At 48.2% G+C, this 27,753-nt stretch overlaps 2 protein-coding genes across 3 annotated transcripts in view; both read right to left on the reverse strand.

Moving 5' to 3' along the window:
- mtdha (metadherin a) overlaps positions 1-12,429 on the reverse strand; it is a 98,306-nt gene extending 85,877 nt beyond the window's left edge. For both annotated transcript variants that reach the window (XM_060823882.1, XM_060823881.1), the window contains exon 1: positions 11,932-12,429. In XM_060823882.1, the coding sequence (XP_060679865.1) occupies positions 11,932-12,363 (432 nt within the window). In that variant the 5' untranslated portion in view covers positions 12,364-12,429. The remainder of the gene's footprint in view (positions 1-11,931) is intronic.
- An 883-nt stretch (positions 12,430-13,312) lies between these two features.
- mep1ba (meprin A subunit beta a) overlaps positions 13,313-27,753 on the reverse strand; it is a 56,313-nt gene continuing 41,872 nt past the window's right edge. Inside the window, exons 13-17 of the mRNA XM_060824069.1 lie at positions 24,334-24,371; positions 24,197-24,285; positions 22,135-22,345; positions 13,856-13,980; positions 13,313-13,517 (exon numbers count right to left, since the gene is read on the reverse strand). Coding sequence (XP_060680052.1) covers positions 13,313-13,517; positions 13,856-13,980; positions 22,135-22,345; positions 24,197-24,285; positions 24,334-24,371 — 668 coding nt within the window. The remainder of the gene's footprint in view (positions 13,518-13,855; positions 13,981-22,134; positions 22,346-24,196; positions 24,286-24,333; positions 24,372-27,753) is intronic.

Below are 27,753 nucleotides of genomic sequence, written 5' to 3' on the forward strand. Positions count from 1 at the left end.
TTCTTCATGGGCTTAAACTGCAGAATATGCAACAATTCCAATTCGGCAATTATCATCAACAAAACCAACCTTGTTATTTATGCTTTTAACTCTTATCATGCTTTTATTACTTCTATACTCAATTCCAATGCACTCCCAATTGGTCTCCAACTCTAAACTTGGGGTTGAGTTTATCTAAAACCCTGTTGACCATGCCTAAACCCACACTTGCTCCTCGTCAATCACAGTTATGATTTTAAAATTATCTTCAATTTCAAACCCCTCCAGAGTCTTGTCCCTCCATATCCCAGTAATATCCTCCAGCCTCTTAATTTGAGAAATCTGCACTCCCCCAATATGGCCTTTCCAGAGTGCCCTCAACTTTAATTGCTCTACCACCAGCAGCTGGGCTTTCACTGGTAGAGCCCCACACTCTGGAATTTCCTCCTGACACCACCTCACCTCTCTGCTTCCCTCCTTACAAGTCAGTCCTTAAAACTTATCTCTGACCAAGTCTTGCTGATATACCATAATGTCCCCTTACATGGATCAGTATCATACTCAACATTATAATACACCTATGGAGCACATTGGGAAATATTTATTACATGAACTGAGGTGTATAAATTTAAGTTGTTACAGTTGATCCATTTTGAATGGACACAAAGCTGAACCTTCTGCTGGCACATAGCAAACATTTCAGGTCTAGAACACCCTTTGCCACAAATTCTCTCTAAAGCACTCACAAATTCGCCTTTAATTTCAAACTCAGAAGAGACTTTTTTCATATCTTTGTGCCGAAGTGAGGCTCTCTCACTCACTCCACCTCCTGTCAACCTCAGCCAGGAACTAACTATATGAAGATACTCATGTCATTTAGAATCAACTGAGAGTTGAAATAAAAGGTAAGCCTTGCAATTTTGTCGTGACTTGCATGACTGGAGGATGTCCAAGAGTGCTTTATAGCCTTTGAACTGTAGTGATGGTTATAGACTAAGAAAAGCTTCATGCAATGTGAAAGAACTTTGTTTATTGAAAAGATTCTTTTGCTTAAAAAAATTTCAAAAATGAAATAAAGCCTGTCTAGTTAATCATCAACAGCATCAGAGTCCTGGGATTTATCGTAGCTAATTATGTGCAACATATGTGCAACTGTAATTAAACTGACCTGATAGGGATCTTTAAAACTCGATGGATTTGTTAGGATCAATTTAGAGAGCACCTTTGCATCTGTGGAACAGTCCAGAACTAAGGGCCATAAAAATAACAGGTACCGATACTTACTACAGGAAATTCTAGGAGAAACATACATCAGTATTAATTCAGGATTGTGGGCATCATTAGCTAGGGCACATTTATTGCCCATGCATTATTGTCCCGGGAACGTGATAGAACATAGAACAACAGTGCAAACAGACCTTCGGCCCTCGATGTTGCACCGACCTGTGCACTATTCTCAGCTCAATCCCCTACATTATCCCATCATCATCCATGTGCTTATTTATGATCACGAGCTGCTATCTCAAACTGCTACTGTCTATCTGAAGGTACCTCAACCTAGACAACGGCTAGAATGTGGAGTAGTTTAGGCAAACAGCACAGATACGTTTAAGGGAATGCCTTAATTACAAAAGGGACCAAGGTGTAGAACAGATTGGGTTTCATATGAAAAATAACGGCAGCTTATATGAAACATAATTACTGACATCACTGTTTGGCTGAACAGTCTGCTTCTGCACATAAAGCTAACGTAACTGTCACCATAGCAAAGCTATATAATAAAAAGATTTTCATGTAAAATACAGCAGTGCAAGTTCACTGCTGTTACACTAAAACTCTCCAATACACTGGCGAGTCCAAATTGAGAACAAACACCAGTACTGTCACCGGCATGAAGATAAAGTTTCTTTCAACAGGATACAAAATGCAAAAAAGATTAGAGGGTTTAAAGTTTCACAATCTTAAGTGTAATGGAAAAATAATTTCAAAATGATTATAAACCAGCCTTTAAAATGAGTCAGCCTTGAATATACAGAACAAACAAGCAACCACTCTGTGTGGTAGAAAATTTCAAAGATTCAAAACCGTGAGAGTGATGAAAGGGAAATCATGTTTGACAAATCTATTAGCTTTTTTTTATATTGAGGATGTAAGTAACAGGGTAGATAAAGAGGAAACTCGTACAAACGGGCATTTGGATTTTCAAACAACATTTGATAAGGCGGCACATGAAAGCTTGTTGCACAAGATAATCGCTCCTGGAGTTAAGTCTAATAGCATGGATTGGATAACAAGTAGGAAGCAGAGAATCAAGATTAACAGCTCACTTTTAACTTGGCAGGCTGTAACTAGTGAAGTGTCACAAGGATGAGTGGTGAGGTCTCAGATATTTACAAAATACATTAACAAACATAATGAAGGCAACAAATATGCATCCCAGCTTTCTGATGACAAAGGCTAAGTGAAAGAGTAAGCTCTCAGGAAGGCATGAAGCATTTGCAAAGGCTTATAAGACAAGCGAGTAGACCAACAGGTAGAGTATAGTATGGGGAAATAGAATCACAGAAGGATCTCAACAAAAGTGGAGGCCATTCAGCCCATTGAGTCCATGCTGGCTGGACATCCATAGTCCAGTGTGTAGCGTTGGTCTCCCTACTTGAATAGCACAAGAAGTAGTTGAGAAACAGTTCACTCAATGGATTTCTGAGATGAAGGGGTTGCTTTATGACGAAGGATTGGACAAACTGGACTTACACCCAATGGACTTTATATCACATTGGAACTTATGGGATCCCAAAGGGGCTCGATAGTGTAGATGTTCAGAGGATGTTTCCCTTTGTGTAAAACTATTAGGTGTCTCCCATGTAAGACTGAGACGGCAGAATGTTTTATTTTTCTTCAAAGGTCATTCGATTGTAGATTTTCTACCCGAGGTGAGCTCCTGCTGGATTCTAGAATTGGTACACAACGCAGGAGCAATCCAGCCAGTCTCACTCTTCCACCTTCGCTTGAAGCTCTGCATATTTTATCCCTTCAATTACTTTCTAATTTCCATTTGGAATCCGTAATTAATTTTCCTCACCTTGACAGGAAGAGTAAGTAAAATGTGAGAAACCAATAAACACTTGTTTAATTAGATATGATTAGAGTTCATGCACTCAATGTGGGATCAAATAGTCTTTTTCATTTCTGGCGTACTGTTCTTTCTTACAAATTCACAGAGCAAGAGTTTGAAAAAGAAAAAGATCAGACTGGAAATGCCAAGTCTAAAAGATATACTTTCCAAAGAGGAAATGTAAAGTTTCACCAGACTGATTCCTGGGCTCTCAAGTTTTTTCCCCTAAGGAGATTGCATTGACTGCATCTGTATTCATTGGAGTTTTGAGGACGAGAGGGAATCCCACTGGTTGCAGTGATGAGTCCCTGTGCCAGAGGACCCAGATGGGATAGGCCGTGAAAAATATCTTCACTCAGAGATGGCAACCAAGAGCACTCTCTCCCACAGAAAAGCTGTGGAAGGCAAGTTCCTGAATATATTTAAGAATGAAACATTTCTGGCAGCTTAAGGTGTAAAGGGGTCAGTATGGTGTTGAGACAGAGCATCAGCGATGATGGGCTGAATGGCCTACTCCCACTCCTATTTCTATCTTTCAGTGGTTCGGTTTCTCTCTTAGAAGCAGAGAATCATAGAATCCCTACTGTGGAAAGAAGCCAATATGCCCATCAAGTCTGCACTAACCCTCCAAACAGCATCCCACTCAAACCCACCCCCTCATCCTATCCCCGTAGCCCCGTATTTTACCATGGCAAACCACCTAGACTGAAAATCCCTGGACACTACCAACAATTTATGGCCAATTCACCTAACCTGCACACCTTTGTACTGTGGGAGGAAACCGGAGCACCCCAACAATATGAGAATGTGCAAACCCCACACGTTATCCAAGGCAGGAATCAAACCCAGGCCCCTGGCATTGTGAGGCAGCACTGCTAATCACTGAACCACCATGCTGCCCCACAGATGCTGACAGACATGTTAAGTTACTCTAGCACTTTCTATTTTTATTTCTGATCAAGCAGTGTGATGCATCTTGTAGATGGAGATAGTCAGCATACTTTTGAACCACGGTATTCTCCTTACAAACAGTTACAGCGAGTTAAATTAACAAATCCATGTGCAAAAACCATGCCTGACAGGGGAACTGCAAAACAAAATTCCATCTTCATGTCAAACCAGCAAAAAAGGTTTCCATCAGCATTTTTACAGCCTGACCCAGCGTGCCGGCACTCATGTAGCTACAGAGGCCTTTTGTTCTGATAGTGCAGGGTGAAGGAATAGCAACAACTCTGGTAGTGCAAAGTTGCCAGCGAAATTCTGCTGTGACACAGCAGCACACAATGTTGTACTTGATAAAGTGCGCATTTGCAAAGAAGTTTAAAAGATTTTCAAACATAAACAGAAAGTCTGAACTACAGATTTCCCCTTCCCACATCTGATAAAGGGCAACCTCTCTCTCTCAGGGTGAACCCCTACAACAGAGGGAGTTCCAAACAGTGGAAATGTTTCAGATGCAAAGCAGAAATTCAATTTCATTCTTGCAAATTTTAAGAGTAACATTTTTGTAGGTTAAAAGTTAAGATACAAGTTAACAATGATAAAGCAAAGTCTACAATGTTCCAAATTGTGGATGCAGCGTTTCATTTTCTGAAATTTATTCTGGGCTATTTCACTCCCTTCCACCCCACCTCAACACAAGAAAGCCACTGTATCACCCATGCCTTCAAACTTGCAATGCTGTCTATTAAATAAGCACACCTTGGGATAACAGAAGTTTAAGCAAAGCAATTTAAAAGGCTCTTAAAATGAAACTGAAGTGGCATAACTCAGTGCATCTTCAAACGTGACCAATGTATCCAAACCTCTGGGTCAAACCTGGAGTACAAAATGCCAGATACTGCTTTCTGAAGCATTATCTTTCACTATTTATAATATCACCATTGTCTGCTTCGTACAAAAAACTCATTTCTGTTCATGTTCCAAGACAGAGGCCATTATTTTGACTTCACATCATTCCATTCCCTTGCCACCAATCCCACTTCACATGTACTCGTTAAGCCACTGTTCTGATGTTGCTTGTCCAAATAGAGTTGCAGTCTTACACTTCAACAATTGCCAAGTATTCTTCTGAGCAGTACTGCCCTTGTTCACCACAAATACAGCTCTTTCACCACTGAAATCACTGACCAGACTACTATTTGAATCATCACTGCCCTTATCCATAGTCACAGGTGAGGTGCTGGAAGACTGGAGGTTGGCTAATGTGGTGCCACTGTTTAAGAAGGGTGACAAGGACAAGTCAGGGAACTATAGACCGGTGAGCCTGACATTGGTGGTGGTCAGTTGTTGAAGGGAATCCGGAGGGACAGGATGTACATATTTGGAAAGGCAAGAACTGATTAGGGATGATCAACATGACTTTGTGTGTAGGAAATCAACCTGATTGAGTTTTTTGAAGAATTAACAAAGAGGATTGATGAGGACAGACTGGTAGATGTGATCTATATGGACTTGAGTAAGGCATTCAACAAGGTCCTCCATGGGAAATTGGTTAGCAAGGTTAGTTCTCATGGAATAAGGGAGAACATTTGGATACAGAACTGGCTCAAAGGTAGAAGACAGAGGGTGGTGGTGGAGGGTTATTTTTCAATCTGGAGCTTGTGACCAGTGGACTACCACTTTTCATCATTTACATAAATGATTTGATGTGAGCATAAGAGGTACAGTTAGTACGTTTGCTGATGACACCAAAATTGGAGGTGTCGTGGACAGCAAAAAAGGTTACCGCAGAATACAATGGGATCTTGAGCAAATGGGCCAATGGGCTGAGAAGTGGCAGATGGAGTTTTATTTAGAAAAATGTGAAGTGCTGCATTTGGAAAAGCAAACCTCAGCAGGACTTATACACTTAATGGTAAAGTCCTAGGGAGTGTTGCTGAACAGAGACCTTGGAGTGCAGGTTCATAGCTCCTTGAAAGTGGAGTCGCAGGTAGATAGGGTAGTGAAGAAGGCTTTTGGTATGCTTTCCTTTATTGGTCAGAGTATTGAATATAGGAGTTGCAAAGTCATGTTGGGTTGTACAGGACATTGGTTAGGCCACTTTTGGAATATTGCGTACAATTCTGGTCTCATTCCGACTGGAAGGACGTTGTGAAACTTGAAAGGGTTCAGAAAAGATTTACAAGAATGTTGCCAGGGTTGGAGGATTTGAACTATAGGGAGAGTTTGAATAGGCTGGGGCTGTTTTCCCTGGAGCATCGGAGGCAGAGGGGTGACCTTATAGAGGTTTATAAAATCCATAAGGGGCATGGATAGGATAAATAGACAAGGTATTTTCCCTGGGGTGGGGAGTCCAGAATTAGAGGTTTAGGGTGAGAGGGGAAAGATATAAAAGAGACCTAAGGGGCAACTTTTTCATGCAGAGGGTGGTATGTGTATGGAATGTGCTGCAGGCTGGTACAATAGTATAAAAGGCATCTGGATGGTAATATGAATAGGAAGGGTTGAGAGAGATATGGGCTGGACACTGGGATATCTGGTTGGGACCGAAGGGTCCATTTCCGTGCTGTACATCTCTATGACACTATTGTGCCATACTAAGCCCTGCTCTACCTCCCAGCTGAACAAAGTGACACACACCAACACATCAGTCAAAGCCCTTGATAAACATACTCGGCAGTAGATGTGATCTATATGGACTTCAGTAAGGCGTTCGACAAGGTTCCCCATGGGAGACTGATTAGCAAGGTTAGATATCATGGAATACAGGGAGAACTAGCCATTTGGATACAGAACTGGCTCAAAGGTAGAAGACAGACGGTGATGTTGGAGGGTTGCTTTTCAGACTGGAAGCCTGTGACCAGTGGAGTGCCACAAGGATCGGTGCTGGGTCCTCTACTTTTTGTCATTTACATAAATGATTTGGATGTGAGCATAAGAGGTACAGTTAGTAAGCTTGCAGATGACATCAAAATTGGAGATGTAGTGGACAGCGAAGAGGGTCACCTCAGATTACAACAGGATCTGGACCAGATGGGCCAATGGGCTGAGAAGTGGCAGATGAAGTTTAATTCAGATAGATGCGAGGTGCTGCATTTTGGGAAAGCAAATCTTAGCAGGACTTATACACTTAATGGTAAGATCCAAGGGAGTGCTGCTGAACAAAGAGACCTTGGAGTGCAGGTTCATAGCTCCTTAAAAGTGGAGTCGCAGGTAGATAGGATAGTGAAGAAGGCATTTGATATGCTTTCCTTTATTGGTCAGAGTATTGAGTACAGGAGTTTGGAGGTCATGTTGCAGCTGTACAGGACATTGGTTAGGCCACTGTTGGAATATTGCATGCAATTCTGGTCTCCTTCCAATCAGAAAGATGTTGTGAAACTTGAAAGGGTTCAGAAAAGATTTACAAGGATGTTGCCAGGGTTGGAGGATCTGAGCTACAGGGAGAGGCTGTACAGACTGGGGCTGTTTTCCCTGGAGCGTCGGAGGCTGAGGGGTGACCTCATAGAGGTTGACAAAATTATGAGAGGCATGGATAGGATAAATAGACAAAGTCTTTTTTCTGGGGTCAGGGAGTCCAGAACTAGAGGGCATAGGTTTAGGGTGAGAGGGGAAAGATATAAAAGAGACCTAAGGGGCAACTTTTTCACGCAGAGGGTGGTACGTGTATGGAATGAGCTGCCAGAGGATGTGGTGGAGGCTGGTACAATTGCAACATTTAAGAGGCATTTGGATGGATATATGAATAGGAAGGGTTTGGAGGGATATGGGCCGAATGCTGGCAGGTGGGACTAGATTGGTTTGGGACATCTGGTCGGTATGGACGGGTTGGACCGAAGGGTCTGCTTCCATGCTGTACATCTCTTTGACTCGGCCACCTTTCCCAGTTTTCCCATACCCACTGCTCCCAGCCTCTCATCTCTCATGTATACCCTGCTGTTGGTGACAGGTTCCTGCTGTCTCAATCCCTGTCCTCCTCTTTCCCCATATTTTCTACCTTTCCATCCTTTCAAATCTATTTCTTCAAGCTGGCTTTGGTCCATCCATCACTCCTCACCACCCCAAATTATACCAGGCTCCGAGAAGTATTTTTAGAAACAGGCATTTTACATCATTGAAAGTACCCAACAATTAATGTAATTTTTATAAGGCGATCTTACATTTAGATCGGTTGTCTAACATAACAAAATACCCCAGATACTGCACAGGGGCAAAATCAAACAAAATATGAAACTAAACTACACAGATACAAGGGCAGAAAATCAAAGTTTGATCAAGAAGAGGTTTAAGGACCGTTTTAAATTTAGGAGGGGGAATCCCAGAGCAATGGGCATTGGCAGCTTAAGACACAGCTGTCAGAGGTAGTGCAACTGAAATAGGGAATGCACAAGAGTTTCAGAATTGCAAGGGTATAGATTGCAAAGAATTTCAGAGCTTAAGAAGACTACAAAGATCAGGATGGGCTTTGCCACGCTGGAATTTGAAATAAGATTTTTCAAATTGAGCCAATGTAGGTCAGTGAGCATAGGGGTAATAAGCGAATAGCATTTGATGTGAGTGACGTTTTGGGATGATCTCAAGCGTATAGAAGGTAGAACATGGGAGGCTGGAGGGTGAAAGGCAAGAGCAAAGTTGCAATTTGTCTGGTCACAAGATTGAGATTAAAAACAGTGAGTATCTCAATCGTTCCCCACATCAGAGTTTTAAAGGAGAAATTTTGATCACAATACTGACTAAAAGTATGTCTAGAGCATTTTGCAGAAAAATGTCCATTTAGTATTTAAGAAAATACAGGTTTCTGTATTCAACAAATTTCCTTTTAACGTTTTAGCTTATGATTGAAACAGTGCCATAAAGTAACTCGCAGTAGCAAAATATTAAACAAACATTTTTGTTTGCTCAGTCAACACACAAGTTTATAGCTAACTACTTGCAGCCAAGACACATGCTTTAACTGTTCTTCAACAAATTTCTTTAGCGAATCTACACTGAAACGGAAGTAACCATTTAATGTATCACTGCAGTAAATTTGTCTATGAATGTGCAGTTTCACAAAAGAGCCACGACATTTGTGCACCCATAAATGTAGGTAGGCCACAAATTTCTTCCCCTCTCTCTCTGGGACTGCCACATCACACAAATCGGTCTTGGATACAGTCCTAACCACACCATAGTTGTGCTTTGTCGGCAAGCCTCAGTTGAGGCTGTTCACAAGGCACATTGTGAAGACATTCTACTTGAGGAAACCCCCTCCCCACCACCGCCACCCCCCCCCCCATAATTTTTCAGCTATTTGCTGACATTTATAACTCTCTTGTAAAGAATGGGATGTACAAAGTTTCAAGATGCATAAAGATTAACAGTTATATTAAGTTAAGAGTAGATTTGAAGATGACAATGAGGGGACTGTGGATGTTAATTATGAGGGATTCATGGAGGCATATGTTGAGAAATTATAGAGAACTTAACTTTAATGAATACAGAGATCTTCCTTGGTGAGATGTTTTAGGTATTAAGAAAATCTAAACAGGAGATTCGGTTTCGGGGGCACAGAGTGGGACATTCAGTTTAGAAGTGGTATTTAGTTTCGGGGTATGGAAGAGGTTGTGCAGTTTAAGAGGATGTGAAGAAGGAAGTTTGATATAAAGTTGTATTAGTTTAAAGGGTCATAGAGGAGGATCTTTGGTTTCAGGAACTATTCAGTTTCAAGGGATTTGGGGGAATGGGGTTTACTGAGGAAGTAATAAGTGGCTACTTAACCACAGCGGCACTGAAGCAGGTCGATTAAGTTTCAGAGCTGAAAAATGTGTTGCTGAAAAAGCGCAGCAGGTCAGGCCACATCCAAGGAACAGGGGAATCGACATTTCGGGCATAGGCCCTTCTTCAGGAAATCCCGAAATGTCGATTCTCCTGCTTCTTGGATGCTACCTGACCTGCTGTGCTTTTCCAGCAACACATTTTCAGCTCGTCTCCAGCATCTGCAGTCCTCACTTTCTCCTATTAAGTTTCAGATAGGTATTGAACGGGATGGGGGGATAGAATTATGTCTGCTCCATTTGGAATATTTGGTCTTTCAGGATATTGTAGTTGAGCAATTTGGGGAATTAGGTCATCTGGCTGGTATTGGAGGGAGGTGGGTTTGGGGCATGGCAGTTATAAAGGTAATGCCTGGCCCACCAGAGGTATTTGAGTTCAGTGGGGTATTGGGAGCCAGTGAGATTTTGACAGGGGTGGGGGGGCTGAGTGGAACTATTGGAGTGACACCAATCCCGGCAGTGTACTGGTTGGGTATTTGGATTTGGGAGCACTGTAATTTTTTAGGGGTTTGGGGTGAGGCTTGAACCCAGAGTATTAGGGTGATGCCTACAAGCTGGTGGTTATTGGTGTAAGGCCTGTCTCCTGCATTTGGTGGGGTTTGGGCAATTATTGGGGAGAGGATTTGAGTGTGCATGTGCACGCGCACAAATTTGCGAGAGTAATATGTCCCCAGGGAGTATTAGACTGATACCCATCCCCAAAGCTGGGGCATTTTGGTTCAGGGGTATTAGGGTGATACCTGTCCCCTAGAGGTATGGGAACAGGGGTAACTGGTTCCAGAGAATATTAGAGGTGCTAATGGGGTGGGGTGGTGAAACGAAGGGAGATATCGGGGGGGGGGGTTAGGTGGTGGTGGTGGGAATGTTGTGTTGGGATGGCAGGGGGAATATTATACTGGGGGTGACGGGAGGATAGTGGGGGGGTGACGGGAGGATAGTGGGGGTGATTGGGGAGGGGGGAGGGATAGTGGGGGGGTGGGGGGATAACGGGGAGTGACTGGGGGGGTGGGGGATAACGGGGAGTGACTGGGGGGGTGGGGGGGATAACGGGGAGTGACTGGGGGGGTGGGGGGGATAACGGGGAGTGACTGGGGGGGTGGGGGGGATAACGGGGAGTGACTGGGGGGGTGAGGGGGATAACGGGGAGTGACTGGGGGGGTGGGGGGGATAGTGGGGAGTGACTGGGGGGGTGGGGGGGATAGTGGGGAATGACTGGGGGGGTGGGGGGGATGGTGGGGAGTGACTGGGGGGGTGAGGGGATGGTGGGGGGATAGTGGGGGGGAATAGTGGGAGTGGGGGGGAATAGTGGGAGGGGGGGAGATAGTGGGAGGGGGGGAGATAGTGGGAGGGGGGGAGATAGTGGGAGGGGGGGAGATAGTGGGGGGGGGGGGATAGTGGGAGGGGGGGGATAGTGGGAGGGGGGGGGATAGTGGGAGGGGGGAGATAGTGGGAGGGGGGGAGATAGTGGGAGGGGGGGAGATAGTGGGAGGGGGGGAGATAGTGGGAGGGGGGGAGATAGTGGGAGGGGGGGGAGATAGTGGGAGGGGGGGGGATAGTGGGAGGGGGGGGAGATAGTGGGAGGGGGGGGGATAGTGGGAGGGGGGGGGATAGTGGGAGGGGGGGGAGATAGTGGGAGGGGGGGGGGATAGTGGGAGGGGGGGATAGTGGGAGGGGGGGATAGTGGGAGGGGGGGGGATAGTGGGAGGGGGGGAGATAGTGGGAGGGGGGGGATAGTGGGAGGGGGGGGGATAGTGGGAGGGGGGGGGATAGTGGGAGGGGGGGGGATAGTGGGGGGGGGGGAGATAGTGGGAGGGGGGGGAGATAGTGGGAGGGGGGGGAGATAGTGGGAGGGGGGGGGATAGTGGGGGGGGGGGGGGGATAGTGGGAGGGGGGGGGGGGATAGTGGGAGGGGGGGGGGGGATAGTGGGGAGGGGGGGGGGGGGGGGATAGTGGGAGGGGGGGGGGGATAGTGGGAGGGGGGGGGGGGATAGTGGGAGGGGGGGGGGGGATAGTGGGAGGGGGGGGGGGGGATAGTGGGAGGGGGGGGGGGGATAGTGGGGGGGGGGGTACCGCGCTCACCTTTGGCTTCTCCTTCCTCTTGTTCTTCCTCCGCTGCTCCTCCAGGCGCTGCTGCTGGATGTCGGCCGGTGTCTTGTCCCGGTTACGGGCTCCTCCTCCGCCGCCGCCGCTGCCGCTGCCGCTCCTGCGGCCTCCGTGTCCGAGCTGGAGCCTGCCCTGGCCCTGGGCTTGCGCGGGGCCCGGCCTCTTGCAGGCGGACACCAGGAGGCGGCCCAGGGCCCACAGCACGGCGGGCAGCGCCACCGCCACCAGGAGGACGAGGAGGGCCAGGCCGGCCGAGCCGGGGGGCTGCCGCCTCAGCCACGGCTCCAGCCCCAAATCGATGCCCAGGCCGCGCCGCAGGAGGCCGAGGCCGGCCCACACTCCGTCCTCCAGGCGGCCCACCAACAGCTCGGCCTGGTCGGCCAGCACGGCGTGCCAGCTCACCGCCATCTCTCTCTGTCTCTGTCTCGGTGTGTGTCTGTCTCTGGGTCTCTCACTCAGTCCCCGGGACCCCCCCCCCCCCCCCCCCCCGTGTCTCTACACTGGCCTGAACATGGCGGCCCGGCCCCTCACACACAGCCCCCACCCCCCGGCCCCGCTCACACTCGGCGGGGGGCTGCGAACACACACACACACACACTGCTTCCCCCCGACTCAACTCATCCAGGTCCCCCTCCCGGTTCCACCTCGCTCCGCTCCACTTGACGACCGGGACCTCCGCACCCGCCCCGCGGCTCTGCCTCCTCCCCCTCCCAGCGACTGCCGCAGCCGGGCATTCCTCCCCGGCGCTGGGGGGCGCTGCATTAGGAGGACACAGACTGATTCCCTTCACATTCCTCCCCGGCGCTGGGGGGCGCTGCATTAGGAGGACACAGACTGATTCCCTTCACATTCCTCCCCGGCGCTGGGGGGCGCTGCATTAGGAGGACACAAGACTGATTCCCTTCACATTCCTCCCCGGCGCTGGGGGGCGCTGCATTAGGAGGACACAAGACTGAGTCCCTTCACATTCCTCCCCGGCGCTGGGGGGCGCTGCATTAGGAGGACACAGACTGATTCCCTTCACATTCCTCCCCGGCGCTGGGGGGCGCTGCATTAGGAGGACACAGACTGATTCCCTTCACATTCCTCCCCGGCGCTGGGGGGCGCTGCATTAGGAGGACACAGACTCATCCCTTGACATTCCTCCCCGGCGCTAGGGGGCGCTGCATTAGGAGGACACAGACTGAGTCCCTTCACATTCCTCCCCGGCGCTGGGGGGCGCTGCATTAGGAGGACACAGACTGATTCCCTTCATATTCCTCCCCGGCGCTGGGGGGCGCTGCATAAGGAGGACACAGACTGATCCCTTCACATTCCTTCCCGGCGCTGGGGGGCGCTGCATTAGGAGGACACAGACTCATCCCTTCACATTCCTCCCCGGCGCTGGGGGCGCTGCATTAGGAGGACACAGACTCATCCCTTCACATTCCTCCCCGGCGCTGGGGGGCGCTGCATAAGGAGGACACAGACTCATCCCTTCACATTCCTCCCCGGCGCTGGGGGGCGCTGCATTAGGAGGACACAGACTCATCCCTTCACATTCCTCCCCGGCGCTGGGGGCGCTGCATTAGGAGGACACAGACTCATCCCTTCACATTCCTCCCCGGCGCTGGGGGGCGCTGCATAAGGAGGACACAGACTCATCCCTTCACATTCCTCCCCGGCGCTGGGGGGCGCTGCATAAGGAGGACACAGACTAATCCCTTCACAGTCTTCCTCGCCGGTAGGGGGCGCCGCAGGCGGTTTCCCGTTGGAGAACGCGCCTCATCCAACCGCTAGAGGCAGTGTCTCCGCTCGGACCTTGCTGCTGCCGACCACTCCTCCCGCCGCTAGTTGGGGCTTTCGGCTCCCGGAAGCCGTCTCCGAAGGAATCCTCCGCACCGTCAAGGGGCGGTGTCACCGGAGGCTGCCTTCTTTATTCCATGATCTTCGCACCCGCCGGATGAAATTTACTCCTCCTGCCGGACGTGGTGCTATTCGGCTGTGTAACCCTCCGGGTAAACGGTCATCCGATCGCTGGTGGCGCTGCGAGGGGAGTATTGCCGCTCAACCCGTTCACTCGGGGTTGCATTGTCACTCTTCCAGCCGCTAGGAGAGGGGTACACTTACAGGTGTCTGGCCCCTGTAATTCCACCTTCTAACACCAGAGGGACCCTGCACCCCCACCTGCACTACAGAGTCTGGCCACTAGATGACGGCCTGAGTAACCTTGTTGCAGACTGGATGCAGGATGAGAATGTGGCCAAGAGGGGGCGCTGATTTAGCCAAAATGGTTGAGACACAATGATAAGTCATCACCAAGTAACATTCGTAACAAATAAACTCTGTAATTTGCTTTTTTCAGGGGGAAATTAGATAAACATCTGAAGTGTAAAAGAATTGCAAGGGTCTAGAGATAAGACGAAGGAGTGGGTGATCTATGTGGTGACACTTGGAAAGATCCAGCATGCATTTAAAGGCCTGAATGAATGGCCTCCTGTGTTGTAACTGTTCTTCATCATAACTAATTAATGGACGTCGATCATTAATTATGGTCTAATTTAGTAGAAAAACAGAGGAGACCAAATCAACAAGAGTCACAGAGCTTTTACATCATTGTGTTCCTCATATCTGATCGGCCTGTCTAGATTTTCCTGCAGCCTCAGGTTTTCCTCGTCCTGTTTGTGTGATCTGTGGACCGACTGATCGTGTCCCAATATTCATGTCTAAGTCATAATGTCTCCAACAAACAGCAAGTTACCCATCACCAAACCCTGTGGTACACCACTGGAAATAGGCACCAGTCACAAAAACACCTCAGTTGAGAGCGTGGTGCTGGAAAAGCACAGCCGGTCAGGCAGCATCCAAGGAGCAGGTGAATCTCCCGGATACTGCCTGACCTGCTGTGCTTTTCCAACATCACACTCTCAGCTCTGATCTCCAGCATCCGCAGTCCTCACTTTCTCCTACAAAAACTCCTCAGACCATCATCCTCTGACTTTAAGCCAATTTTGGATTTAATTTATCAAATTGTCCTGCATTGCACGGGCTTTCAGTTTCTTAACCAGCCTGGCGTGTGAGAGACATTGGGCAAATAGACCTTGAGTGAAAACAGTGGTTCTCAAACTCTTGGTTAAAGGATCCCTTTTCAAATCCATTAATTTTACTCTTTCAATGGAGTGATGGCATTGCTGAGGCCAACGTTTGTTGACTATCCCTAACTGGCCCTTGAACTGAGTTCTGATTGGCAGGACATTGAGTAAAGTCCCACACTGATCTGTCCTGGACCCTCAACAATTGATCATTTACACAGACGTCTTTCGATGAGGGGAGCAAAAGCATGATTCACAGATGATGCCAAAACAAGTAGAAAAGGGGACGCTGTGAAGAAACCGTCAGGAAATGCAGGTGGGCAATGGTAGGCGGAATGAGTGAGCATTAATCTGGCAGGTGGTACACAATGTGAGAAAATGTGAAGAATAAAAAGCCAGATGTTACATAAATGGAGAATGACTGCAGAATTCCAAGGTGGAGAGGGATTTAGAAGCTTGAGTGCATGAGTCACAAATGTTAGTGTGCAGGTGCAGCAAGTGAACCAGAGGCTACTGGGATGCTGACATTAACATGAGAGAAATTTATCACTGAGTCATAGAGATGTACAGCACGGAAACAGACCCTTCGGTCCATGCCAACCAGATGTCATAAATTATTCAAGTCCCACCTGCCAGCACTTGGCCCATATCCCTCTAAACCCTTCCTATTCATATACCCATCCAGATGCCTTTTAAATGCTGTAATTGTACCAGCCTCCACCACTTCCTCTGGCAGCTCATTCCATACACGCACCACCCTCTGTGTGAAAAGGTTACCCCTCAGGACCCTTTTATATCTTTCCCTTCTCCCCCTAAACCTACATCCTCTAGTTCTGGACATCCCCAGCCTAGGGAAAAGACCTTGTCTGTTTATCCTATCCATGCCCCTCATGATTTTATAAACCAATACAAGGTCACCCCGCAGTCTCCAACGCTCCAGGTAAAACAGCCCTAGTCTACTCAGCCTCACCCTATAGCTCAAATCCTCCAACCCAATGTGACATCCTTCCTGTTATGTTTCAGTTACACAGGGCATTGGTGAGATAACATCTCTAACACTGTGTGCAGTTTGGGTCTCCTTATTTAAATAAGGATGTAAATGTATCGGGTTGGTTCAGGGAGGTTTGTAAGGTTGATACCGTGCAGGAAGGTGTGACTTGTTTCATGAGGACAGGTTGGACAGACTGTGCATGTTTCCGTTGGAGTACAGAGAGTGAGGGGTGATTTGATTGAAGTGTATAAGACCCAGAATGGTGTCTACAGGGTGGATACGGAGAGGATGGTGCCTCAGATAGGCGAGTTCTGAACGAGGGGGCACTGACTTAACATTTGGGGTCACTCAGGACAGAGCTGAGGGGAACTTCTTTCTCCAAGAGGGTGGTGTGACTTTGGAACTCTCTGTCTCAGGCAGCAGTGGAGATGGGGTTATTGAATATTCCGAAGGCAGAGGCAAGAATCAGGAGTGGGTGGGAAGTAGAATACATAGCAAATCATCTACAACCTTATTGCATAGCAGAGCAGGCAGATGGGCTGAATGGTCCACATCCGCTCCCACTTCATATGTTCACAAAGCTGTGGGTCACCAGCATGAAAACCTGTTCAGAGTTTATCTCCGAGGCAAGGGGGCAGAATGCAGCAGGCTAGGGACCAGTGCACCGACAATGACTATCCTGTCAATCATTAGTGGTTCAGTGGTTAGCACTGCTGTCTCACAGCACCAGGAACCTGGGTTCGATTCCAACTTTGGGTAACTGTGTGGAGTTTGCACATTCTCCCCGAGTCTGTGTGGGTTTCCTCTGGGTGCTCCAATTTCCTCCCACAATCCAAAGGTGTGCAGGTTAGCTATATTAGCCATAGGGTTCAGGGATGTGTAGGTTAGGTGCATTAGAGTAATGGGGAGTGGGTTTAGTGGGTTACTCTTTGGACAGTCGGGGTGGGCCGAAGGGCCTGTTTCCACACTACAGGGATCCTATAAATGTAGCTGGTTGCTATTGTGTACCTGATCACTAAACTACATCTTGTTAACCTCAATGGACTCTTCTGGTTAGACCAAGGGGTGGCTGTCTCAAACCTGACTGAGTGGGACCCTGTGGTTTCTGACAATGCAGGAAGACACAGCAACAAACTCTCATCATGAGCAGCCGCGTAATGGGCTGGTCTCGTGAGCTCAAACAAACCTTAGTGCGTCCAAGATGGAAACATGGGCCATTTCATAAGGATCTATGAAATTGGTTGGCCCAATTAAATGGGCAGTTAGTGTCCTTCACGGAAGCAGCTCAGAGACACTGACACTGAATGTATTCTCCATAAGACTCATAACGAGTTGAGAATCCGAGTAAAATCACGTTGACTTTATATACATTTGTAAATCTTGTATTCATTTCAGAAGCACAATCGCGTAATTTAGTAATCCCTCCTGAAATGGAGTGTCGAATGTTTTGGTATCTTAGTTCCTCTAGCTACAACCTAAGCTTATATCATTGTTACATTATTTGGAATTTTGTTTGGGTGCGTCACAAAGCCAGCCCCCATGTTCCCTTTCTCCAGTTTTCAAACAGAATGGGAAATATTCTTGAAGCAAAAGCACTATTTGCTATTTGATTCGTTTTTGTCTTCCACCGCCGTTGCTCGACTCTTTCAGTGGCTTCGCAATGCCTGAGGAATCCCGTTTGTGCATTCTCACATCGGGGTTTGCTGTAAAAACAATAATGGGTTAGACGGAGCAGAACTGTTGGAAAACCAGCAACAATGTGTACAACCAAATCAATCTGTTAACCTGGTCCAATCAGGGAGCCCTGGCTGACAGATATAAACAGCATGGTGGACCGAGAACTGGAAGGTGGGTAGGGGCGGGCTGCCTTGGAGTGGTCGAAAGGTGGGAGGGGTGGGGGCTTGCTGGGTCTGTATTGTCTGCACTTCTGTATGTAACCGCATTGTTTAATGTACAAATGTCATTGTCACTGTCTTGTTAAATGTGGAATTGGGATTTGAGGTTTGTCCTCATCTCCCAGTAAAATGGTCAAACGATAGGGTTTGGGGCCTAGCTTTGCTGCTCCTCTCCCTTGTAAAATTGCTGTCTCTTGTACAGCTGTAAATGTTTATGGTAAACTGTTTTGTAATTTGTTTAATAAAAATAAAAAAAAATAACCAGGAAAAAAAAAACAGCATGGTCAGGGGTTCTGTTCACTCTGAGAGCTGGCTCTGAGGGAGCTGGATCCAGTGTCAAGGTCTCTCCATGTGTAAATAAAGGGGGGACCAGGTGATAGGATATCACCCTCTCTGATGTTATTTCAAAATGTGTGCACGACCTGAGTTACAGATCAGTTAGGAGCAGCAGAAGGTGTGATCCCCTTTAAATGGGTTATCCTCAATGTCGAAGGAGAGCAGGATGTAATTATAGAGTCATACAACATGAAAACAGACCCTTCGGTCCAACTCATCCGTGCTGACCAGATATCCTAACTCAATCTAGTCCCATTTGCCAGCACTTGACCATATCTCTCTAAAGGTAAAACCTGTCTCTTTGTTGGCTACGTAGAACAGTCCATCTTCTGTAATTACACCGGCACCACTCCCTGCCTCTTCCTCCGCTACATTGATGACTGCATTGGCGCCACCTCATGCTCCCGCGAGGAGGTTGAGCAATTCATCAATTTCACCAACACATTCCACCCTAACCTTAAATTTACCTGACCATCTCTGACACCTCCCTCCCCTTCCTGGACCTCTCCATCTCCATTAATGACGACTGACTCGACACTGACATTTTTTACAAACCCACCGACTCCCACAGGTACCTGGATTATACCTCTTCCCACGCTACCTCCTGCAAAAATGCCATCCCGTATTCCCAATTCCTCCGCCTCCGCTGTATCTGCTCCCAGGAGGACCAGTTCCACCACAGAATACACCAGATGGCCTCCTTCTTTAGAGATCGCAATTTCCCTTCCCACATGGTTAAAGATGCCCTCCAATGCATCTCGTCCACATCCCGCACCTCCGCCCTCAGACCCCACCCCTCCAACCGTAACAAGGACAGAACGCCCCGGTGCTCACCTACCAACTTTCGCATAAACCAAATCATCCACCAACATTTCTGCCACCTCCAAACAGACCCCACCATCAGGGATATATTTCCCTCCCCACCCCTTTCCGCCTTCCGCAAAGACCGTTCCCTCCGTGACTACCTGGTCAGGTCCACGCCCTCCTTCAACCCACCCTCCCATCCTGGCACCTTCCCCTGCCACCACAGGAATTGCAAAACCTGTGCCCACACCTCCTCCCTCACCTCCATCCAAAGCCCTAAAGGAGCCTTCCACATCCATCAAAGTTTTACCTGCACATCCACTAATATCATTTATTGTATCCGTTGCTCCCGATGCGGTCTCCTCTACATTAGGGAGACTGGGCACCTCCTAGCAGAGCGCTTTAGGGAACATCTCCGGGACACTCACACCAATCAACCACACCGCTCTGTGGCCCAACATTTCAACTCCCCCTCCCACTCTGCCGAGGACATGGAGGTCCTGGGCCTCCTTCACCGCCGCTCCCTCACCACCAGACGCCTGGAGGAAGAACGCCTCATCTTCCGCCTGGGAACACTTCAACCCCAGGGCATCAATGTGGGCTTCAATAGTTTCCTCATTTCCCCTTCCCCCACCTCACCCCAGTTCCAAACTTCCAGCTCAGCCCTGTGCCCATGACTTGTCCTACCTGCCTATCCACCTATCCACTCCACCCTCCCACCACCCCCAACCTATCACCTTCATTCCCTCCCCCACTCACCTATTGTACTCTATGCTACTTTCTCCCCACCTCCACCCTCCTCTAGCTTATACCTCTACCCTTTAGGCTCTCTGCCTTTGTTCCTGATGAAGGGCTTTTGCCTGAAACATCGATTTCGCTGCTGCTCGGATGCTGCCTGAACTGCTGTGCTCTTCCAGCACCACTATCCCATATCTCTCTAAACCCTTCCAGTTCATATACCCATCCAGATGCCTTTTAAATGTTGTAATTGTACCAGCCTCCACCACTTCCTCTGGCAGCTCATTCCATACACACACACTACCCTCTGCACGAAAAAGCTACCCCTTAGGACCTTCTTACATATTTCCCCTCTCACCCTAAACCTATACCCTCCACTTCTAGACTCCCCACCCCAGGGAAAAGACCTTATCTATTTATCCAATCCACGCCCCTTATGATTCTGTAAACCTCTACAAGGACAGATGCTGCAGATCAGGGTCAAAATGTGTGGTGCTGGAAAAACGCAGAAGGTCAGGTCACATTCAAGGAGTAGGAGAGTTGACATTTCTTCATCAGGAGTGGTTAGTGCATACTCAAAGCATCACAACCAGCTGTGCTTTTCCAGCACCAAACTTTCCAGCACTAGCCTGCACATCCCAGAGCACGATGGGTAATTTAGCATCATCAATCCTGCACATCAGGAACAAACCCACACAGACACGGGGAGAATGTGCAAACTCCACACAGACTGGTCCCTGGGGTGAACAGTCTGTCCGACGTTGCCAGGCTGGGTAAAGTGACCCTATATTCTCTGGAGTTTAGAAAAGTGAGAGGTGATCTTGAAGATTCTGTAGGGGGGTTGACAGCAGCAGGCACGAAGCGGCCCTTTTTCCTGGGGACTCCAGAATGCAGGGACGCACTGTCAGGGTAAGAGGCTAGGATGAGGAGAGATGGCTTCACTCAAAAGGTTAAGAATCTTTGGAATTCTCAACCCCAGAGGTGCTGCATTGTGGAATAAACTTAAAGCTGGGATTGACACATATTTGTTCTCTCAGCAACTACGCTAGAGAATACACAATAAGCAAGAACATGTGGGCGGCACGATGGCTCAGTGGTTAGCACTGCTGCCTCACAGCGCAGGAACCTGGGTTCAATTCCCACTTTGGACGACTGTCTGTGTGGAGTTTGCACATTCTCCCCGTGTCTGCGTGGGTTTCCTCCGGGTGCTCTGGTTTCCTCCCACAATCCAAAGATGTGCAGGTTAGGTGAATTGGTCATGCTAGATTGCCCATAGTGTTAGGTGCATTAGTCAGGAGTAAATATAGAGTAAGGGAATGGGTCTGGGTGGGTTATCCTCCAGAGGGTTGATGTGGACATGTTGGGTCCAAGGACCTGTTTCCACACTGTCTAATCTAATCTAACACACTGAGTAGGTTTGATGAAATGAGAGATGTTGTTATACAAGACCGCAGGTTCCTGAAGGTCGCAGTGAATGGAGATAAGTCTGTAAAGAAGGCCTTTCTTGGCAGAAGTATAGAATACAAAAGTAGGACAAAATTATGAAACTGTACAAGTCACGGGTGAGACCACAGCTGGAGTGTTGTATGTGGTTCTGGTCACCACATTACAGGAAGGATGTAATTCCTGTGGAGAGAGAGCGGGGAGGATTTACTAGAAGGTTGCCAGGGCTGGAGGATTGTAGCTGTGAGGAGAGGTTGGAGTTATTTTCGTTGGAGGCAGAAAAGGCTAAGAGTGACATGAATGAAGTGTACAGAATTGTGAGGGGTAGGGATGGAGCAGACAAGAGGAACCCGTTTCCCTTGGCACAGAGTTCAAAACGCGAAGGTCACAGATTCAAGCTCAGTGACACAAGGATTGGGGGGGGCTGTTTTTACACAGAGGGCAGTCTGGAATTCACTGCCTGAGTCGGTGTTGGGGGCAGAGACCCTAAACTCTTTCAAAACTCTTTCCTGGATCTGCACCTTCAGTGCTGTAAGCTGCGGGGCTATGGGCCATTGGCAGGGAGATGGGATTAGAAAGGGAATCTGGGTGTCATTGGGTCAGTACGGACACAATGGGCTGAAGGGTTCCCCTTCTGAGTTGTATCATTTCCACGGTGGTGGGTGAGGTTAATGGTTTTAATGGAATCCAAGGATATGGGGAGCAGCTGGCAATGTGGAGTTGAAGATCAGAAGGATGTATGGAAATACAGAAAGGACTCGATGGGTTGAATGACCTGCTCCTCTCTTTTTATTTGCCGGTGTATATTTGCCAACTGAAGCAAAATAATTGAGGTTAGATTTCACCAGCAAAGTATGCATTTAAATGTTAAGTTGTCATCAAAACTGTTTCAAACACTCACTTTAGTTAGATTTGTTCCGTGCTGTCCATCATTCTTGTTCATCTTCTTGTGGTATTTCTGTCTGAGGCAGTACACACTGACCATGGTTATTATCAGCATTACCAGGAACACAACAACAGACGAGACCGCTGCTATCATCACGGTGTCTTCCTGTTTGCTGTGGGTCTGACAGTATTTACCAGAATACCACCAATCCTCGCCCGTAAGGCACCTGGAAAAACCAGTGGCTCCGTAACAGATCACGAGGGAGATAGAAAAGAGCTTCTTTTGTTTTGGATGATGCCTAGCGCAGTGTACTCATCAACTTAACCCATCTGGGGTTTTCCTAAACAGTAACGTTCAGTTGTGTGTGGAGAAAGGGGAGGGTGGGGGTGTAGTTGAGACCCGGGGCCTTGGTCAGTGACATCCCAGTCTCTGGATCCCCTCTCAGGCCCAGTCACACTGCTGAGGCATGCTGGGAAACTCCAAGGCCCCCAACCCTCACAAAAAGCAGCCTCACTGACCCATAAAACCACCATGAGGCAAATGGGCCAGTCAGCAAATGGGAGTTGGAGAGGAAAGCTGTCTGTTGGATCCTGCTGCGTCTTTCACGAGCACGGCCCTTCCTTGCAATGTGGAAGCCCTGACTTTTATACCACCACCACCATCCCCACCGCCCCCCCCCCCCCCCCCACCACCACCACCCCCCTCCCCCTCCCCCTCCCCACCCCAACCCAGTCAGTACCTAAGAAAATGGCAGTCTCTGGGTGGCAGTTTTTTGTTGCTGCTGCAAAATTCTACAGTTGGGTCTTAGCTCAGTTGGCTGGGTGGTTGCCAATAGTAGGGGTTCAATTCCCATCACCAGCTGAGGTTATCATGAAGGCCTGTCCTTCACAACCTCTCCCCTCGCTTGGGGCATGGTGACCCTCAGGTTAAACCATTAATGGTCACTCTCTTCCTAAAGAGAGAGCAGCCCTATGGCCTGGTAAGACAGTAGTAGTGCAAATATCTTTGCAGTGATTGGTTAATCCTCTTTCTATCCTGCCTCTTGGGTAGAGAGGGGAATCATCTTCAGCGGAAGGGATATGTTGACAATATATAACACATTCACACTCACCCCTTCCTCTGCCAGCCCAGAACGCCTTCTATCCCTCCCCCCATGGGGTATTGGGAAAATCCAGTTCCCAAGACAGACATTGCCCTTCGCCTAAGGCATTAAACCAAGGCCTCTCTTTCAGGATAGAATCAGGCCCTTCAGCCCAACAAGTCCGCACCCAACCCTCCTAATACTCTACATTTACTCCTGACTAATGCACCTAACCTACACATCCCTAAACACTATGAGCAATTTAGCGTGGTCAATTCACCCTAACCTACAAATCTTTGGATTGTGAGAAAACCTGCAGAGACACAAGGGGAATGTGCAAACTCCACACAGACAATCGCCCAAAGCTGGAATCCAACATGGGACTTGGCGCCGTGAGGCAGCAGTGCTAACCTCTGAACTACTGTGCCACCCCAAGTTAGATTACATTACATTACAGTGTGGAAACAGGCCCTTCGGCCCAACAAGTCCACACTGACCCGCCAAAGTGTAACCCACCCGTACATTTACCCCTTACTCGGGCAATTTAGCATGGCCAATTCATCTGACCCGCACATCTTTGGATTGTGGGAGGAAACCGGAGTACCTGGAGGAAACCCACGCAGACACGGGGAGAACGTGCAAACTCCACACAGTCAGTCGCCTGAGGCGGGAATTGAACCCGGGTCTCTGGCGCTGTGAGGCAGCAGTGCTAACCACTGTGCCACCGTGCCACCGTGTCCCCCTAGTATCTTGGCCACCGAAGATAGAGGTACAAGATCCAGTCATAATCGCATTGCTGCCTGTAGACACTTGCTGTACACTGATTGGCTGCTTCGATTCCTACATTGCCATAGCGACTGAGCTTCAGAAGCGCATCATTGGCTGCCATGCGCAGATGCAGGATGCTATCAGAATAAATATTCTCCTTTGTTCATTACAAATGAGGAGGTTACTGTAATCCATCTCATGGTGAAACAATAACAGAGAAGGTGTTACCTGCAAATGGGTTTTCCATCAGACACGGTGCAGATACCATCGTTTTCACATTTAAAATCAGTGCACAAATCTGGAGCATTGGTCTCTGGCTGAGTGGTCGTGACCGCGGGAACAGTTGTCACTGTGGTTGTGGGTACTGATGGTGTTGGCTGGGGGCTAACAAGATGGGATACATCTAATAGATCAGAAGACAAGATAAGTCAACTCTCAACACAACGATCCGTGTCGAAAACACAAACAAGAAGCAAAACACCCACGGTTTCCGGGGACTGGAAATAGAACATAGAACATAGAAAAATACAGCACAGTACAGGCCCTTCGGCCCTCGATGTTGAACCGACCAAAGCTTACCTAACCTACACTAGCCCAATAACCTCCATATGCTTATCCAATGCCTGCTTGAATGACCATAAAGAGGGAGAGTCCACCACTGCTACTGGCAGGGCATTCCATGAACTCACAACCCGCTGAGTAAAGAATCTACCCCTAACATCTGTCCTATACCTACCACCCCTTAATTTAAAGCTGTGTCCCCTAGTAACAGCTGACTCCATACGCGGAAAAAGGTTCTCACTGTCAACCCTATTTAAACCCCTAATCATCTTATACACCTCTATCAAATCTCCCCTAAACCTTCTTTTCTCCAATGAGAACAGCCCCAAGTGCCTCAGCCTTTCCTCATACGATCTTCCTACCATACCAGGCAACATCCTGGTAAACCTCCTCTGCACTCGTTCCAGTGCCTCCACATCCTTCCTATAGTATGGCGACCAAAACTGCACACAATACTCCAGATAAGGCCGCACCAGAGTCTTATACAACTGCAACATGACCTCAGGACTCCGGAACTCAATTCCTCTACCAATAAAGCCCAGTACACCATATGCCTTCTTCACAGCACTATTTATCTGAGTGGCAACTTTCAGAGATCTGTGTACATGGACACCAAGATCCCTCTGCTCATCCACACTACCAAATATCCGACCATTAGCCCAGTACTCCATCTTCTTGTTACTCCTACCAAAGTGAATGACTTCACACTTAGCTACATTGAACTCCATTTGCCACCTTTCTGCCCAGCTCTGCAACTTATCTATATCCTGCTGTAACCTGCCACATCCTTCTTTGCTGTCCACCACTCCACGGACTTTTGTGTCATCCTCAAACTTGCTCACCCAGCCTTCAAGCCCCTCCTCCAGGTCATTTATAAAAATGACAAACAGCAACGGTCCCAAAACAGATCCTTGCGGAACACTGCTAGTAACTGCACTCCAAGATGAACCTTTACCATCAACTACTACCCTCTGTCTCCTTCCAGCCAGCCAATTCCTAATCCAAACCTCTAATGCACCCTCAATGCCATACCTCCATAATTTTTGCAGTAGCCTACCATGGGGTACCTTATCAAACGCCTTGCTAAAATCCATATACACCACATCTACTGCTTTACCCTTGTCCACTTCCTTGGTCACCTTCTCAAAGAACTCAATAAGGTTTGTGAGGCACGACCTGCCCTTCACAAAACCATGCTGACTATCCATGATCACATTATTCCTATCCAGATGTTCATAAATCCTATCCCTTACAATTCTCTCTAAGACTTTACCCACAACAGAAGTGAGACTCACTGGCCTATAGTTACTAGGGCTGTCCCTATTCCCCTTCTTGAACAAGGGGACCACATTCGCTATCCTCCAGTCTCCTGGCACTATTCCTGTAGACAATGACGACATAAAAATCAAGGCCAATGGCTCCACTATCTCCTCCCTAGCTTCCCAGAGGATCCTAGGATAAATGCCATCAGGCCCAGGGGACTTATCTATTTTCACCCTTTCCAGTATTCCCCGGACCTCTTCCCTACATACCTCAAAGCCATCCATTCTAATCACTTGTGACTCAATATTCACATCAGCAACAATGTCCTGTTCCTGAGTGAATACTGACGAAAAGTATTGACTTAGTGTCTCTCCAATCTCCTCCGCCTCCACGCACAACTTCCCACTACTATCCTTGACTGGACCGATACCTACCCTAGTCATCCTTTTATTCCTGACATACCTATAGAAAGCCTTAGGGTTTTCCCTAATCCTACCAACCAAGGACTTTTCATGTCCCCTTCTCGCTGCTCTGAGCTCTCCCTTTAGATCCTTCCTGGCTACCTTATAACTCTCAATCGCCCCAACTGAACCCTCATGCCTCATCTTTACATAGGCTGCCCTCTTCCCTTTTACAAGGGATTCCAATTCCTTATTAAACCACGGCTCCCTCACAAGACCCTTTCCTCCTGCCTGACTGGTACATACTTATCAAGGACACCCAATAGCTGTTCCTTGAACAATCTCCACATATTATTTGTGTCCTTCCCTTGAAGCCTATTTTTCCAATCCATGCATCCTAAATCATGCCTCACCGCATCATAATTTCCCTGCCCCCAGCTATAACTCTTGCCCTGCAGTGCACACTTATCCCTCTCCATCACTAGAGTAAAAGTCACCGAGTTGTGGTCACTGTCCCCGAAGTGCTCACCTACCTCCAAGTCTAACACCTGGCCTGGTTCATTACCTAGAACCAAATCCAGTATGGCCTCACCTCTTGTTGGCCTGTCTACATATTGTGTCAGGAAACCCTCCTGCACACATTGGACAAACACCGACCCATCTAACGAACTCGAGCTATAGCTTTCCCTGTCAATATCTGGGAAGTTAGGAGGCCTGTAGAAAACTCCTAACAGGGTGACCTCACCTTTCCTATTTCTAACCTCAGCCCAAACTACCTCAGATGGCAAGTCTTCCTCCATCGTCCTTTCCACCGCTGTAATACTATCCTTGACAAGCAATGCCACACCTCCCCCTCTTTTACCCCCACCTCTGACCCTACTAAAACATTTAAACCCTGGAACCTGCAATAGCCATTCCTGTCCCTATTCTACCCACGTCTCTGTAATGGCCACAACATCGAAGTCCCAGCTACCAACACACGCTGCAAGTTCACCTACCTTATTTCTTATACTTCTGGCATTGATGTATACACAGTTCAAGCCACCTTCCTGTTTACAGGCACCCTCCTTCGAGGTCGATGCCTTGTTCTTAACCTCCCTACACGTCAGGTCCTGTACCCTAAAGCCACAGTCCAGGTTCCCATGCCCCTGCAGAGTTAGTTTAAACTCTCCCAAAGAGCACTAGCAAACCTCCCCCCAATAGAGGAACAATAAACAGGGAAAGTCCAGTGGGTGACAGAGGGAGAGTGAAGGGGAGGGGGAATGAGAGAAAAATGGCAACCATGAGGACTGCACCCTCCCAGTACCTGGCCAGCCTGACCCACAGGACACTTCCCACTGTCCGGGCATTAATTCCAAAAGCTGCCTGCCAACTGAGTGACCAGCAGCCTTCCTGCCCCAGCACGTCCACCAAGAGGGGGTGGTCTTTGCTGGGACTGAAGCCTGTTTCCAATACGTAAAGGTTGGTGTGGCTTTGCGGGAATGGGGCAGGGGTGGATCACTGACCAGCAACACCCCTTTTTTCACAGCTGGAGGGCATGGGGAGCAAGTGGAGTGGGAG

The sequence above is a fragment of the Hemiscyllium ocellatum genome, chromosome 4 (genome assembly GCF_020745735.1).
Source record: "Hemiscyllium ocellatum isolate sHemOce1 chromosome 4, sHemOce1.pat.X.cur, whole genome shotgun sequence".
Taxonomy (NCBI): Eukaryota; Metazoa; Chordata; class Chondrichthyes; order Orectolobiformes; family Hemiscylliidae; genus Hemiscyllium; species Hemiscyllium ocellatum.